Source organism: Eleutherodactylus coqui, chromosome 7, assembly GCF_035609145.1.
Source record: "Eleutherodactylus coqui strain aEleCoq1 chromosome 7, aEleCoq1.hap1, whole genome shotgun sequence".
Lineage (NCBI taxonomy): Eukaryota > Metazoa > Chordata > Amphibia > Anura > Eleutherodactylidae > Eleutherodactylus > Eleutherodactylus coqui.
The window spans coordinates 123,036,345-123,053,529 of NC_089843.1; the positions used below are offsets into that span (position 1 = coordinate 123,036,345).

Here is a 17,185-nt window from a genome sequence, read left to right on the forward strand (position 1 = left end):
ACCTGGCAGATGTCTGCCAACCAGGCCCACTCTTCTGTAAAGAATTGAGGAGGCTGACTCCCACTACGCCGCCCATGTTGGAGTTGGTATTCCACTATAGCTCTACGCTGCTCATAGACCCTGGCCAACATGTGGAGCGTAGAGTTCCACCGTGTGGGCATGTCGCACAGCAGTCGGTGCACTGGCAGATTAAACCGATGTTGCAGGGTGCGCAGGGTGGCAGCATCCGTGTTGGACTTGCGGAAATGTGCACTGAGCCGGCGCACCTTTCCGAGCAGGTCTGACAAGCGTGGGTAGCTTTTCAGAAACCGCTGAACCACCAAATTAAAGACGTGGGCCAGGCATGGCACGTGCGTGAGGCTGCCGAGCTGCAGAGCCGCCACCTGGTTACGGCCGTTGTCACACACGACCATGCCCGGTTGGAGGCTCAGCGGCGAAAGCCAGTGGTCGGTCTGCTCTGTCAGACCCTGCAGCAGTTCGTGGGCCGTGTGCCTCTTCTCTCCTAAGCTGAGTAGTTTCAGCACGGCCTGCTGACGCTTGGCCACCGCTGTGCTGCCACCCCGCGCGACACCGACTGCTGGCGACGTGCTGCTGCTGACACATCTTGATTGCAAGACAGAGGTTGCGTAGGAGGAGGAGGGTGGTTTAGTGGAGGAAGCATACACCGCCGCAGATACCAGCACCGAGCTGGGGCCCGCAATTCTGGGGGTGAGTAGGATGTGAGCGGTCCCAGGCTCTGACTCGGTCCCAGCCGCCACTAAATTCACCCAATGTGCCGTCAGGGAGATATAGTGGTCCTGCCCGCCTGTGCTTGTCCACGTGTCCGTTGTTAAGTGGACCTTGGCAGTAACTGCGTTGGTGAGGGCGCGTACAATGTTGCGGGAGACGTGGTCGTGCAGGGCTGGGACGGCACATCGGGAAAAGTAGTGGCGACTGGGAACCGAATAGCGCCGGGCCGCCGCCGCCATCATGTTTTTGAAAGCCACCGTTTCCACAAGCCTATACGGCAGCATCTCCAGGCTGGTCAATTTGGCTATGTGCACGTTTAACGCTTGAGCGTGCGGGTGCATGGCAGCGTACTTGCACTTACGCTCAAACACTTGCGCTAGCGACGGCTGGACGGTGCGCTGAGAGACATTGGTGGATGGGGCCAAGGACAGCGGAGGTGAGGGTGTGGGTGCAGGCCGGGAGACGGTCGTGTCTGTGTCCTGAGAGGGGGGTTGGATCTCAGTGGCAGGTTGGGGTACAGGGGGAGAGGCAGTGGTGCAAACCGGAGGCGGTGAACGGCCTTCGTCCCACCTTGTGGGGTGCTTGGCTATCATATGCCTGCGCATGCTGGTGGTGGTGAGGCTGGTGGTGGTGGCTCCCCGGCTGATCTTGGCGCGACAAAGGTTGCACACCACTGTTTGTCGGTCGTCTGCACTCTCAGTGAAAAACTGCCAGACCTTTGAGCACCTCGGCCTCTGCAGGGTGGCATGGCGCGAGGGGGCGCTTTGGGAAACAGTTGGTGGATTATTCGGTCTGGCCCTGCCTCTACCCCTGGCCACCGCACTGCCTCTTCCAACCTGCCCTGCTGCTGCACTTGCCTCCCCCTCTGAAGACCTCAGTAGGCTTAGCAAACCAGGTGGGGTCAGTCACCTCATCGTCCTGCTGCTCTTCCTCCGAATCCTCTGTGCAGTCCTCCCTCGGACTTACTCCAATTACTACTACCTGAGTGATAGACAACTGTGTGTCATCGTCATCGTCCTCCTCACCCACTGAAAGTTCTTGAGACAGTTGCCAGAAGTCCCCAGCCTCATCCCCCGGACCCCGGGAACTTTCCAAAGGTTTGGCAATGGTCACGACAAACTCCTCCGGTGGGATAGGAACCATTGCTGCCCAATCTGGGCAGGGGCCCGAGAACAGTTCCTGGGAGTCTGCCTGCTCCTCAGAATGTGTCATTGTAATGGAGTGAGGAGGCTGGAAGGAGGCTTCCCGTATAAGTGAAAGTAGATTTGCGCTATAATTAATGCATGTTTCTGGCGAGCATTAGAGTTAATATTTTGAACTGTGGAAGGCCACACACCCTCCGCTAAACCCACTAACTTTTCTCACCACTTTTGCAAAGTAGTGAAAGAAGTGCAACAGGGCAAAAAGTGACGATTCTGATGCATAGACATAATGAATTTCCCCTTTAGATCAGCTGTTGCACTGCCTATACAGCCACTTTCAGACAAGCATATTTTAGCTCCGTACTTTGTCCGTGTCTATTTGTGTTTCTGCCTCCGTATTTCTATTTATTTTCTATTGGGAAAATACAGATCAGTAATTGCCAACTAGAAAATAAAAACAATATGGAGGCAAATACTGATGACATACACTTGTAATGTCGTCTGTAACATGTCCATAATACATATTCGTATTACAGACGTATTTAAAAACACTCACCTGAAACCGTATTAATGTTATAAAATCTGTGTTTAACCCTTTCCAATCCATTGTCTGACCTCTGAAGACATTATGATTTAAAGGGGTTGTCCCGCGCCGAAACGGGTTTTTTTTTTTTTCAACCCCCCCCCCCCGTTCGGCGCGAGACAACCCCGATGCAGGGACGTACAGAAAGCTCACCGGAGCGCTTACCTTAATCCCCGCGCTCCGGTGACTTCTATACTTACCTGTGAAGATGGCCGCCGGGATCCTCTGCCTCCGTGGACTGCAGCTCTTCTGTGCGGTCCACTGCCGATTCCAGCCTCCTGATTGGCTGGAATCGGCACGTGACGGGGCGGAGCTACACGGAGCTACACGGAGCCCCATAGAGAACAGGAGAAGACCTGGACTGCGCAAGCGCGGCTAATTTGGCCATCGGAGGGCGAAAATTAGTCGGCACCATGGAGACGAGGACGCTAGCAACGGAGCAGGTAAGTATAAAACTTTTTATAACTTCTGTATGGCTCATAATTAATGCACAATGTATATTACAAAGTGCATTAATATGGCCATACAGAAGTGTATAGACCCACTTGCTGCCGCGGGACAACCCCTTTAAGGCTGTACAGCTCCGATGTTGGAAGACGTCCGTTGGGGTTCTCTTACTGTATATTGCCAGCCTCTCTGCTGTTGGAGCCTATCCAACATGTCACCTCATGCAGTACTGGCTTTAGCCAACATATAGCGCTGTTGTATAACAGCAGAAAAAGGGTAAGCCCCCTAGGAAAACCAGGATGCAAATTGTATTGGAAAGGGTTAATACATTTTCATTTCACAACAACGCAAGGACAGAATTGCCATTCAAGGTCTGTGAAAGCTGGTTGATAATTTCAACGAGTACTGAAGTCGTTTCCATTCGTATTGTACACCCAACATCTATTATACTGGTGTGAAATATCAGAATAAAATACCAAATAAAGTGAAATTCTCCTAAAAACTGTGTCCAACCAACGTAAAACTTACTGTTCTGCCATACATTTTACGACCTTACATTAAGACTATTTGGTGTCTGAATATATATACATTATACTGACACACTATAGATAGATTGATGGACTCATAAAGCAAAAGTGGGAAAAAAGTTGTACAAATAACTACAGAGTCAATCAAAGTGATGAAAGTATGCAGAATACTGGAACATTGGGTATATTTACAATGGCATGTCAGCCGTAGCTTCATGAGAAGCCAATATAGACAGAGATACCGTGCGAAGCCTTGCTTCTATTAGTATAAAATTACACCCAAGCACTCAACATCACAAGATTACTCAGAATCTGATGCCATCTAAATCCAAATCTTCAGTTGAGGGCTTTAATAAATCACAAGGTATATTGGAAATACCATACAGTTAATACAATCTTTTAATCCCATGCATAGATCAGCAACAAAAACACCGCAGGACGGGTATGTATTCCTTTAGGTATCAAATAAAAGTTCTTTCTTGAATTTACTGGTGAAAGCTGATTGCGCTGGAGTTCCATTTGACTATTTTCTCTTGCTGTTTGTCCCAAAGGCATCAATACCTGAGCTGACTGCAGCCGATACATATATCATGACAGTATCTGCCACAGACAGAGACTCTGAGATGTATGGCCCTCTTTCGTATAGAATTATTTCTCCACTTAAAGGATTTACAATGAATCCAACTACTGGTATGTAAATTCATCTATATATGCTCAGTATGTTTAGGGTTTGCAAATTGTTGGCAGGAGACATAAGTCTATGTCAAATTATGTATATTAAGCATATATTTAATATTAAGGATATTAAAGAGGACTTATCTCACAAGTGAAACTGGCTGCATACTTTTATAGCCGACTTTTCTGTGCTTTTTTTGCTTAGGTTTTAACACCATTTTTGCCTTCAATCGCTCCCATTAGTTTAGAAGCCCAATACCAGTCATGTCCACCGCCCAGTATAAATAACTGAGGGGACATTTCATTGACACTGTCCACATTACAATTAACTAGCATCAGGCTCCGAAACTAATGGGAACAATTGCAGGTGAATGGGTTTAGAATTGCTAGAACAAAGACCAGGAATGGAATCAGTGAAGATCCAGTTTCACTTCTGATAGGTCTTCTTTAAGTTTATTTAATAGATTGACTTGACTCAATGGATTTGATCTTTGCAATTAGATCAAGATTATATGAGTATGTTTTCCTAATTGTACTGATGAGATTGCTTACCAAATCAATTGGTGCATTGCAAATACGAATTGGTGCGTAATTTTATATACCGTATATACTCGAGTATAAGCCGACCCAAGAATAAGCCGAGTCAATAAGTTTTACCACAAAAGAATGGTAAAACTTATTGACTCAAGCTATACTAGAGTATATAGTAGGTAAAAAGAATGCAATACTCACCTCTCAACCGGCGTCTGTGTCCCCGACACAATGGTCTCCCCGGCGATGCGGCAGGTTGCTTGACAATTCTCCCCACTGTCATCTCCCTGCTCGGCTTTGAATTCCCCCGCCATCAGTGCTGTGTAAGTAAGCGCTGTGATTGGATCGAGCGCTGAGGTTGGGGGAATTCAAAGCTGAGCAGGGAGATGACAGTGGGGAGAATTCTCAAGCCAGGGACACAGACGTAGACTGGGAGATGAGTATTACGGGTTTTTTGTTCTTGGTTTTTTTGTACCTCACTCGAGTATAAGCCGAGGGGGGCTTTTTCAACATAAAAAAATGTGCTGAAAAACTAGGCTTATACTCAAGTATATATGGTAATTTATTTAACACTCTGAGTGCTGCGCCATACGAAACTGGATGACAGGTATGTTTGCACAGGGGCCCTGCAAAGGTTTTCTTTACTCAAATAGGAAACATTTTGTTATGTATATATAACAGATAAAAACAATAAAATCTCATATTTTAGTGAACTGGATATATACATTTTTCAGTGTAGAGATGGCTATATATTTACAGTCTTGTCTTGAAGGGAGTCTGTCAGTAGTTTGGACCTTCAAAAATGCTGACAACCAACAGTTGGGTGATGGGGAAAGCAGTTAGAGCATACCCGTGTTGATGATCAAGCAAACTGTATAAGTCAGAAATAGAAGTTTTAATACTTAGTAGAGATGAGCGAGCATACTCATCCGAGCTTGATGCTCGTTCGAGTATTAGGGTGCTCCAGATGCTCGTTACTCGAGACGAGCACCACGCGGTACTCGTCTCGATTAAACGAGCACTGACCATTGAATTCAATGGAGCCGGCAATACAGCCGGCTCTATAGAAAGCAATGGACGGCCGGCGAGCGCGGGATGAATTATCGGGAAGGGCTTAAATATATAAGCCCTTCCCTGCAATTCATCCAGAAATGTGTAAAAATAAAAAAAATATATATACTCACTGGTTCCGGCAGACGGAGTTCAGCACGGCCGGCGGCAGTCCTCCTGAACTGCTCTGAACAGCTGTGAGTAGTATTCAGCAGCCGGGGATTTAAAATCCCCGCCTGCTGAATGAGCTGCCTCTGATTGGTCACAGCCTGACCAATCAGAGGCATCCCTCACTCACACCCATTCATGAATTCATGAATGGGTGAGTGAGGGCTGCCTCTGATTGGCTGTATTGCCGGGTCCATTGAATTCAATGGTCAGTGCTCGTTTAATCGAGACGAGTACCGCGTGGTGCTCGTCTCGAGTAACGAGCATCTCGAGCACCCTAATACTCGAACGAGCATCAAGCTCGGACGAGTATGCTCGCTCATCTCTACTGATAAACAGACAGTTCACTCTTTTCAACCCTCCCCACCTCTCAAGCAAATACTTTTATTTCCCATGAAATGATCATTAAGATGCATCTTTTCTAATTCCGTAACTCTGTGTTGTTTTGATCCTCTGTTATTCCTCCTGAATATTTATGAATAAATTGGTGACTGGATGCTACTATTCCTTTTCTCAGAAGGATGTGTCTCTGCCTTCCAATAGCCTGACCAATCAGAGGCAGATCTCACACACTCATTCATGAATTCATGAATGGGTGAGTGACTGCTGCCTCTCATTGGCTCAGCACAGGGACCAATCTGATTGGTCCCGCTGAGCCAATGAGAGGCAGCAGTCACTCACCCATTCATAAATTCATGAATGGGTGGGTGAGTGAGATCTGTATTGCCGGCTCCATTGAATTCAATGGGCTAACATCGTTCTGCCGGGACAAGGTGAGTATATATATTTTTTATTTTTACACATTTCTGGATGAATTGCAGGGAAGGGCTTATATATTTAAGCCCTTCCCGACAATTCATCCCGCAATCGCCGGCAGCCCATTGCTTTCAATGGAGCCGGCTGTATTGCCGGCTCCATTGAATTCAATGGGCTAACATCGTTCTTCTCTGCCACAGCTGTTACAGCTGTGGCAGAGGAGAACGATCTTGATGCTGACAGTGCGGGGGGGGGGTCTCACTCTTGCCACTATTGTGGCTTACTAGTGGGACCTGGGAACTTGAGATGCAGCCGAACATGTAGCCCCTCGCCTGCCCTATCCGTTTCTGTGTCGTTCCCATCACTTTCTTGAATTTCCCAGGTTTTCACAAATGAAAACCTTAGCGAGCATCGGCGATATACAAAAATGCTCAAGTCGCCCATTGACTTCAATGGGGTTTGTTACTCAAAACGAAATCTCGAGCATCACTGAAAGTTCGACTCGAGTAACGAGCACTCGAGCATTTTGGTGCTCGCTCATCTCTAATACTTAGCAATTGAAAGTGCCGTGGAGACAATTTCATCTCCTCCACTTTGAGTTATGATTCTAGCATCCGATCAGGAGATGTAGAGGGGAGGAGCTATGAAGCGTTCAGTGCGCGGAGTCCAGGGCTCTGCAAGTGACGGCACCATGACACTTGCAACTGCTCAAAATTGCTGATAGGAATTAACATTGCTGAAGGTCCCGGATTCTGCATCATCGCCTTGCGGCGCAGATACAGGGAGGATTAATATTGGAGAAAAAAATCTGTACTGCGCATGGCAGACGGTGGCTCGCCATAGCCATCCACAATACAGATGAAGAGGAGAAAAGGCAGGAACGCAGGGTGACATTGGTTTTTTTTCATCTCTATTTCCATTTTCTTTGATGGAATTTAAAGCTTTGCACAGATCACATGACAGCTAATAATCCTGATAGCAACTGATTATAAAACACATTTTTCTTTCCTAATGGATCTGTAAAAACTGTTAAAAAGTTGATGACTCTGATTTTGAATCAGTCTTTTTTTTGTGCTTTAATAAAGAAAAGGTCTATAGTGTGAATATTGGCCTTAGCATGCCAAGCTGTTCATTGAGGTACGGTGAGTTCCACTGACTTTGAACATGCTTGACATATACTTTACATAAGAAGAGTTTGCTGAACTCAGAGCTCTTTTAATTACATGCTAACACCCCTATAGAAGACAGGGTAAAAGAAGATGAAATTAGAAACAGGTACGCATAATGTTATCACCTGAATGCCAGATTTATAAGGCCTCAGTGCTACTTTTTCCAATAGTAGCAGATACTGTTATTGAAAAAGTTGATGTGGCTTCTGTGATTTTTGTGCATACTTCTGAAGCATTGTAAGGAAACTCTATTATTTGATCATAGTGCAGTAATGTGATTTGAATAAATAAATAATCTCCTATTAATCTGGTCGTTTCAGGTTCTGTGCATACAGACATGCCGATGGGAATAAAAGAGAAGAGTACCATGATTCCTATTTTGATAGAAGCCAAGGATAGTGGGATTCCTCCTTTAATTTCCACTACTATTCTGGAATTACAGATTCATGATGTAAACAACTACGCTCCCTCATTTTCAGAGAAGGAGTATCGAATCAATGTGAGTGAAGATGCTGTAAGTGGAGAGGACATTCTTACCTTTACCGCTACAGATTTGGATTGGACACATGAGAATGCTTATATTGATTTCTCCATCATCAGTGGAAATGCACACAATCTGTTCATCGTGCAAAGCATTGGAATTCATTCCCAGCCTCCATTTGTGGTAATTGGGAAACTAATACTAAATGGGAATTTAGACTATGAGACAGACACCACCCACACATTGGTTTTGCTAGCTTCTGACCGGGGATTCTCATCTTTGAGCTCTACTGCCACTGTTTTGATTTCTGTTCTTGATACTAATGACAATCCACCAAAATTTTACAACCCAGAATACCAGATTCGTGTCAGAGAACATCATCCTATAAATGTAGAAGTAACCAAAGTATCAGCTTTTGACTATGACAGTGGAGATAATGCTGATATAGAGTATAGCATCATCTCTGGGAATGATGAAGACATTTTCACAGTTGATTCTCAAAATGGGACTGTCGCTCTATCAAAGCCTCTGGATTATGAAAGTGTTATGAACTTTGCTTTAGTTTTAAAGGCTTCTAATGCTTGGGGAACTAAAAATGATGAAGCACTTACAAGGCTCTACATTACAGTGCTTGACGACAATGATTTTTCACCAAGATTCTTGTTTAACAGTCTAAGCTGTAGTCTATCTGAAAATATGCCGCCTTTCTCACCAGTGTGTACAGCGAATGCCATTGACTCAGATTCTGGACCATTCGGTGCCTTGAGTTATTCTATTCAATCCATGTGCCTAAATGAGCCAAAGCAAGATAAGTTTTTCATAGACTCGTTAACTGGAGATATTTACACCAAGCACAAAATCGATTATGAGATACAGAAGAAGTATTGCCTTGTTGTTCAGGTGAAAGACAGAAGTGAATCTACAGCCTGTGTACTGGTTTATGTCAACATAGAGGGGCAGGATGAGTTTCCACCTATATTCCAGGAAGACGAATACTTATTTGACTTACCACAAGAAAACAAACCTGGACAAGTTATAGGCAACGTGGGAGCATCAGACAAGGATGAAGGACTTGATGGAGTGATCTACTATAATCTTGCAAAGCCTTCACAATTTTTCTCTGTCAATACAACTAGTGGTGTCATATACTTAACAAGAAGTGTTCAAAAGATACGAAGTAACACAAGGAAATATGATGACATCATTGAGCTAGTGGTAAGAGCCCAAAGCCCAAAGTTAGACTCTAAGTCATCAACCTGTACTGTTCGAGTTAACATTTCAACAGCACTAGAAGGTTACCCTGTTATGTCAGCAAACATACTTTCCATCAGTTTCAGCATTTCCTTTGTGGTTTTCTTGCTACTGGCTATAAGCCTTATTGGAATTATTCTGAGATATAAGAGAAAAGATGTTGTAAATGCTTGCGGGATAAAAGAAGTTGCTATTCCTCCTACTCTCCCAAATTCGAATACTAAAGAGTGCATGTCTGATGAATGCCCAAAGTATGAAAACATCAAGAACAGTATAGCTCCAGATACAGCAGAGTGGCTGGGGTTAGTTGGCATTAGAGAAAAGAAAGACACTGGGAACAAATGCAGGAATTCAGACTCGAGTGGTCATGGCTCAACAGAAGGGGAAACTGCTGAAGATGAAGAAATAAAAATGATCAATGAATACCCCATTAGAAAAGAATCTGGCTCTGTTCTCAGTGAAAGAGCCTCACGCGTTCCAGACTCTGGAATTCCAAGAGACTCTGATCTTCTGTCATGTGAATCAGACGAAACAGATGTGGTGATTGGGTCAGAAAGCACAGAGAGTGTAGTGATCCTTAAGGAGGAAAATGGAGAAGGAGAATGCAATGCATACTATAACTGCAAAAAGGAATTACCACCAACACATCACAATAGTGAAAACAACCCAAAGGAAAAAAACTCTCTGCCAGAGACCAGTCAGGACTACATCTATGTCCCTATGTCATATGACTCCAGATATGGTTCTTTGGCATCTTTAGTGGCCTCTGATGAGGACCTCAGAGGAAGTTATAATTGGGATTACCTTCTTAGCTGGGAACCCAGATTTCAGACACTTTCCTCTGTTTTCTGTGATATTGGTAGACTGAAAGATGACAAGATGCATAGGCATGCGCCTAAGCAAAAAAAACCTTTTATTTTTCCACCCCCATTAATCACATCTGTGGCACAGCCTGGGATAAGGGCAGTACCACCTCGAATGCCAACGTTAATGTCAGGACAGACATTTGTGAAATATCCCCGCTCACCTTTTTTCTCTAATTTGGCATGTCAGCCTTCAACAATGACCCCAAACTTTTCACCTTCACTGTCCATGCTCACAGTTCACACTCCATCAACCTCACCTGTGCGTTCAGATGCAGGAATTATTGGAACATCAGTGCCTGCACTGTCCGAGGAACTATTGATACAACAAGAGTTTCAGGTATGAGGCCCACACATGGTATATACAACTGTAAGAACTTGTGGGGACCAAGTACAGCATGTCTAAAGAATTCATTAGGACTCTGCATTGTGTTTCGATAGCTGCATTTCAACTACCTATATGGAATGGTATGCAGTAAATTGTAGCCAATTAAAATGGCTAAAATTCTGCTTGTCTTCTTTGTCTGCAACAAAACATTTTGATTCCCTGTCTACATTTTTGTAACAATTTCTGGACTCTCTAGCATCCACAATGCATGAACATGAATTGGAAACCATTTGTGCATCCAGTAAACTCATTATCATAGGCCAGTATTTACCAGCATTTAATTATATATTACTACTACTACTAGAATTTTACAATATTTTATTTATAATCTCCCTTATGGTTTTGTATATAGTATTGATTATATATAATATCATCTGTAAAAGTAATTGAAATTGAAAACTACAGTAACTCATTTATTTTTAAACCTCTTTAACTGAGCCAGTAAAAGAAGAGGAAATATATGGTGTCCCATGAAATGTCAGATCACTCATTGATTTGTCGTAAGGTCACAAAGCTTTTTAGTCTTGGGAATGTGTAAACAAGATGGTTTGGGTTGCAGGGTGCCCTATTCCTAATTCTTTTTCTTTTTGTTAGTAAACAGGAACGTCAGGCAGAATACACATTTGAAAAGTAGTTCAATACTTTTTTTTATAATAATTCAACTCTTCAACGTTAATTTACAGCGTTCTACAATTAAAATCTGCATAAAAAGTTGTGCAACTTTGTAAATATTTTGTTGTTATATTCTCCAACTGGTTTTGATTTATATAATGTTTTCTACTTTACTCGCACGAAGAACCAAAGTTAGAATTCTGCTAATTTCTGTTATTAGAGAGAAATGCACTGTAGGAGCTCAGATGACTGGTAGGTCACAGTTTGGTCACATGCTCACGACCATATTATGAGTATTACATCCTAGCCCGATGTAATTATTTTGTCCTTAAAGGACGATACGTTACACACTAGTACAAATGCGGATAGCACAAAATAGTATAAGGAAACAAATGGGGAAACAGGAAAACTGACCCTAACCTACTGATAAGAGGGAACCCTACCAGAGTAATCTCTCTGATGAGGGCAGCCCCTGGGGTGATCCTGACTTTCCTTAGATGGTGACAGGCTAAGGTTAGATGTAATACAGAAGTAGAAACTGCAGAAGTACATGAGATAAGTTGTTCCAACACCCCAGACAATAGTAATCACCAGACACACTTATCTTAATAAATATGCAGGTCAGAATCACAGACCACCAACTGGCCAGAAAACCCATTTAGGCAGAGGGTCTTCAGACAGGAGCAAGACAGGACCCAGACTGAAGACAGGCAGGAGTATAACTGACAACCACTGTAAGGACGGGTTGGAAATAAATATATACAAACTAATGGTGATTGGCTACACACAGAGATTTGTTTCTTACAGATCCATATGGAATATGTAAGAAAAAAAATCAATGTAGGTCGAAAGCAAGAAACCAAGCAGATAGGATCAAAGTTACTAAACTTTTTATGTAGAATTTGCCTATGAATTGTTGTTAAAAACAAAATTATACTTTAATCTGGATTGTTATACTCTATAGGCTTGATAGCGAACTGCCATAATGTGTCTTATGCTGATGTTAAAACCCTTATGCCATATGCTAATTTTTAAAACAAAGCACTACTGTAATATTGAACTATGATTTTTTTTTACATTTGAAGACAATTATGTATGTTTAATTAGATTTGTTTAACAGAACTTGTGTAATGTTGTAACTTACATGTATCAGCCGTCCTACACCAATGGGGAACTTGTATTATCATGCCAGCTGAGAAAATGTATTTTTTTACATACAGTATACAAGCACCAAAAAATCTATTCGTTCTGTTGAGTTAAGTGGGAAGTCATAAGTCCCATATCTTGTTTTAATTGACTGTAAGGTTTTCCATTAATGTATCCAGCATCACTATCTGATCATTAAGTAACCAAGAATGTAGAAAAATTTTAACCCACAAATTTAGCTTATGAGCATTAACAAAGTCAGCCATGCACTGCCCAGATCTATTGGCCTAATGCACTTATTGGGACATGTATGAGGAGAAATCAAGTTCTTCTGTTGATCAGTAGTGCAGAATATCACATATTAAAATATGCTCAAATATCTCCTTGTGGCCACTCAATCCTTTACTCTTTTGTTAAAAAGGGGAAGGACTGGATCAGCGGCACATGATGAATCCAAGGAGAAACACAATCTTCAACAACTGAGGTTGAATTAAGGCCTTAAGAGTCCCACAACATTTGCATTTTTAGCCATTACTTTTATTTGCAACTTTCTAAAAGCCTAAAATGTAAAATAAGAAACATAGAAAATAGAAAACACAAGTGAATGTTAATTATGTATAATTTATAATACCATATAGTATTAGCTCACAAAATGAAACAATGGGTGCTTCACAGAAAAGGAAAAAATAAAATTGACGTATTACATAAGTTATACTGTATGGACATGTCCTGTGGATGTGCATGCACAATGGAGAGATTTTTTAAAAAGCTGATGCAGAGAAACTTTGATGCACTTGTTCATAGCAACCAATTAAATTACTAATTCCATTTTCCAAAAGGCATCTGGAAAATGAGAGCTAGAATCTTATTAGTTCGTATTGGCAACCCCTCCACTGTATATTTTTAAGAAATCTCCTCTATTGTAATTGCCTTCATCATGTCTTGTTTGACTGGTGCTTAATGTAAAGCAGAAATTACAGTTTTTAACAGTTGGGGTCCACGTTGTCCCTAAGCTCAGTACATTCATTGTCTGAGCTCTGGAATAGTAGTTCAGTGGTAAACTGCCTACTCCTGATCTAATGCTTAATACTTGTCTAAAAATCTATTGTATCATTTTTCCTTTCCCCACTAATAAATCTATTTTGTGATGTTGAGTGGGGCAATCTTACAAGCTGTAAATGTAACTTTTAATGATGTTTACCAAATTATTTTCTATTTTATATGTACACAGCATTCAGGAAATATTATGAACATTATGAATATTATGAAAAAAAGGGATATTATTTTTCAGACGGAACCAAATGTATTGAAATAGCTGTGTTTTAAATGCAATTTTCATTTTATGCCAAAATAAAGACTTTGTATAAAACATTTTAGATTATTTTTTGTTGCCAGGGATATTATTGGGACACCTCAGTTGATATGTTGCTGAGTTCCGAATTGGTAAAGTGTTTCAGGCCTGGAGAAGTCAATGTGACACAGCCATACAGGTTGTATGCCAAATAATTCTACCGTTTATTCTACAAACAGAGCTTTATAGAGAAAGAAAGGGAGTGGTTTTATGCCAAAGCTGTATACTAGTTATTTCTCATGGATAGAAAGTGTAGTCATGAGAAACAGACATTTTATTAAAAAAACAGACAAACAATACATTTTCTCACTAAACTTAAGACAAAACAATTAGATAATTTTCATGAGAAACACTGCACTAGTGATGCTGGATGTACACTTAGAAAAGTCATATCTCAATTTGTATAAAGAGAATTAAACTGAATTTTATAAGATGACTGACTGGAGATAAAATATTGTGAAGATACAAATTAGTCCCTCCATTGCATTTTTCTATTGATTATTTTAAAATATTTCAATTTTACTAAACATTCATGAAGTATCTTAAAGGGGAATTCTGGGCCTTTTGAACTGATGACCTATTCTCTGGATTGGTCATCAGAGGCTAATAGGCGGGGTCCGCCATTCGGGATCCCCATCCATTATCAGATTTACAGCCCCATTGTTTTTTGCAGCAGGCCAGATGTCATCATTATTGGTCACAACAGAAAGTGGGAGTGCTAGCTTCACTCCCATTGAAATCAATTGGAGCACTGTACTTCTATTGCACTTCCTGCTTCTCTTATGGTCAGGATTAGTATTTCTCGTCATAATCGGCTGGGCAGTAAAATCTCTGCAATTTTACCAAAATTGAATCAGGTGCATTAGAATCGATTTTTGGTGAAAATTGCAGGATAATTGAATTTCCCAAAATGCTTGCTACAGAGAATAGCATGCAGCCAAGCATCATCCAGGGCACCTTGATAATGTCATCATATATATCTCCCATCTTACATCTGAGTACAACTCAAAAAAGCTGCATCATGATGATGCCTATACAGAATGTGGTCTGTACTTAGAGAGAGAGATTGGGCAGAGGATATATTGCTGAAAACCTGTATACCAGCACAAAAGATAAAGTGGTTGTACTGGAGAGACCAGAGAAAGAAGCTACATGAATGTTATACGTCTACTCAAAATTTGTTTTGTTCTTAGGAACAGATAGTCTGCGGGGCTTATATTTCTGCTGCTGTCAGCATATATAGCAGCAGAGCAGACAGTCAAACTATGCTTTGGCATGGGGTTTGCAGTTCTCTGTTTGTGGCTTCAGTCATTGTTCAAAGTCACAAATCCAGCCAGTGCAAATTATAGTCCAGAGATGAGTGGACAAGTGTGGTGGCTCAGTTGTTAGCACTGCTGCTTTGCAGTGCTGTAGTTGTAACTTTAAATCTGACCAAGGGCAATGTCTGAACAAATTTTTCAAAGTCCATCGAGATATTAACCTTGATAGAATTTGAACTTGGGACCTCAGCACTGAAAGGCAAGAGTGTTAGCAACTGAGACACACATACATACATTTTTAATTATACAATGATTTCCAGTTGATTTTTGCTAAAAATCGGGTCAGAATGACCCAAACTGATTTTGGGAAGATTGTCTCAATTTTTTCACCTGGTAGATCAATAAGAGCTGCAGATATGTTATTGTAAAATTCAGAAAAAGGTTTGGTGCTGTGTTAGCCAGTAGAGCAAAATAGAAGAATCCTAACTGGATTCGAAAGCTTGCTGCAACATCTCTTTTTGTTAACCATTAAAAAGCATCATATCTACAAAATTACTAAGTTTCTCTTACTGAGAACAGTGAAATTGAACGCTCTAGTATTACCCCATCCAAGAAGGAAGTCTTCATGGGTTATTGTAATATTGTAAGTATAGATGTCGTATTGTAACCGGTGCAAATGACCATAAGTAAGGGTCCAACACAAAGCGACTCAGCTTACGGTAACAAACCACGGGTGGCTTCCAAGCTTCTGGTTGGGGTCAACAGCACTAGAGATACAGTTTTCTTCCTTTTGGAGAGCTTCTGTATTTTACAATAGATGTGATAGATGCATGTATGTTAGAATTCTAAATATGATGAAAATGCTAAAGGAACTGAAGTTAACCTTTTAAACTTTTCCCCCAAAATATGTTATTGCTGAGTTGCATCCACATTTCTTTTCATCGTATGATTTATAAAGTAGAATTCAAATTCCAAGTGAGGAGCCTTCCACTGTGGTTGAGCTCTCCCATATTTATCACATTTACCACGGAAGAATTATTTATGGAATTCATGGAAGTTACTTGTATTTCAGTGATCTGAATTATTAATCCTACAAGTCATGTAAAAGTAAGGGATGGGCACTTCTATTTTCGTTGGTTTAGGCATTTCTTCTCTGTGCAATGAGCTCCATCTGTTTCAATAACACAGTGTTATTATTTTAGATTTTTTTTGTACATCCTTGCGATATTCTTAATTGCAAGGTAGGTGAAAATGTAAAAGCAATATTTTTTGTAGCCATAGTGCTTCCAGAGGAGGTAGAATTTGTTAAAATGAGCATTCAAAGGTAAGTAGTGGGTTATATGTAGAGATGTGTGATTGTTCTTAGTGAGAGAAACCAAGTAATCTTGTAGATAGGATACCTTTTAATGGCTAACTAAAATACATGATACATGTTACAGTAAGCTTTTGGGGATATCTCGCCCCCTTTGTCAGGGTAATGAATGAAACTAGTTTGGATGGCACATAATTATAACATACAGATGCAGAGGGGAGGGGACACATTCCTCTTGATCTAAATAAATGTTCACACACAGAAATTTGAGACTGTTTTGCACTTAAAACAGACAAACTGAGCCACGACATAAATTGTAAATCAGTCCACTGAGCTCAGCACCGTTTTATCCTTCAACATGCACATGGAAGGAGATGCAGCACCACCTATTGGATGGCAGCCTTATTACAAGTCAAGTTCTGAATATTTATGAAGTTTTAAGGAAAAAAAATGATGATTGGGAAGAGGACATCACTCTATATGTAGAGATAGGACTCCAGAGACCTGCATAAATTATTACTAAGAATGTAAAACTACAGGTACACATCCAACAAAGCCTGGAGAATCCTATAGATGTCTACATTACAGAACTCCAAGTAAGTTATATTTTGAAGGGTGGGAATTCAACCCTCACCCAGGAACAAAAGACATTTCAGTTTTCCCCACAGTTTTGTTTAAAGAACATTAAACACCAACTATTATTACCAACTTTTACCGAGACAGCAGATTGACATTTGTTAACAAG

General features: G+C 41.4%; 1 protein-coding gene across 1 annotated transcript in view; it reads left to right on the forward strand.

The window, feature by feature from the left end:
• DCHS2 (dachsous cadherin-related 2) overlaps window positions 1-13,877 on the forward strand; it is a 267,892-nt gene extending 254,015 nt beyond the window's left edge. Inside the window, exons 19-20 of the mRNA XM_066574814.1 lie at window positions 3,980-4,118; window positions 8,098-13,877. Of these exons, the coding sequence (XP_066430911.1) occupies window positions 3,980-4,118; window positions 8,098-10,718 (2,760 nt within the window). The 3' untranslated portion in view covers window positions 10,719-13,877. The remainder of the gene's footprint in view (window positions 1-3,979; window positions 4,119-8,097) is intronic.
• The last annotated feature ends 3,308 nt before the right edge of the window (window positions 13,878-17,185 follow it).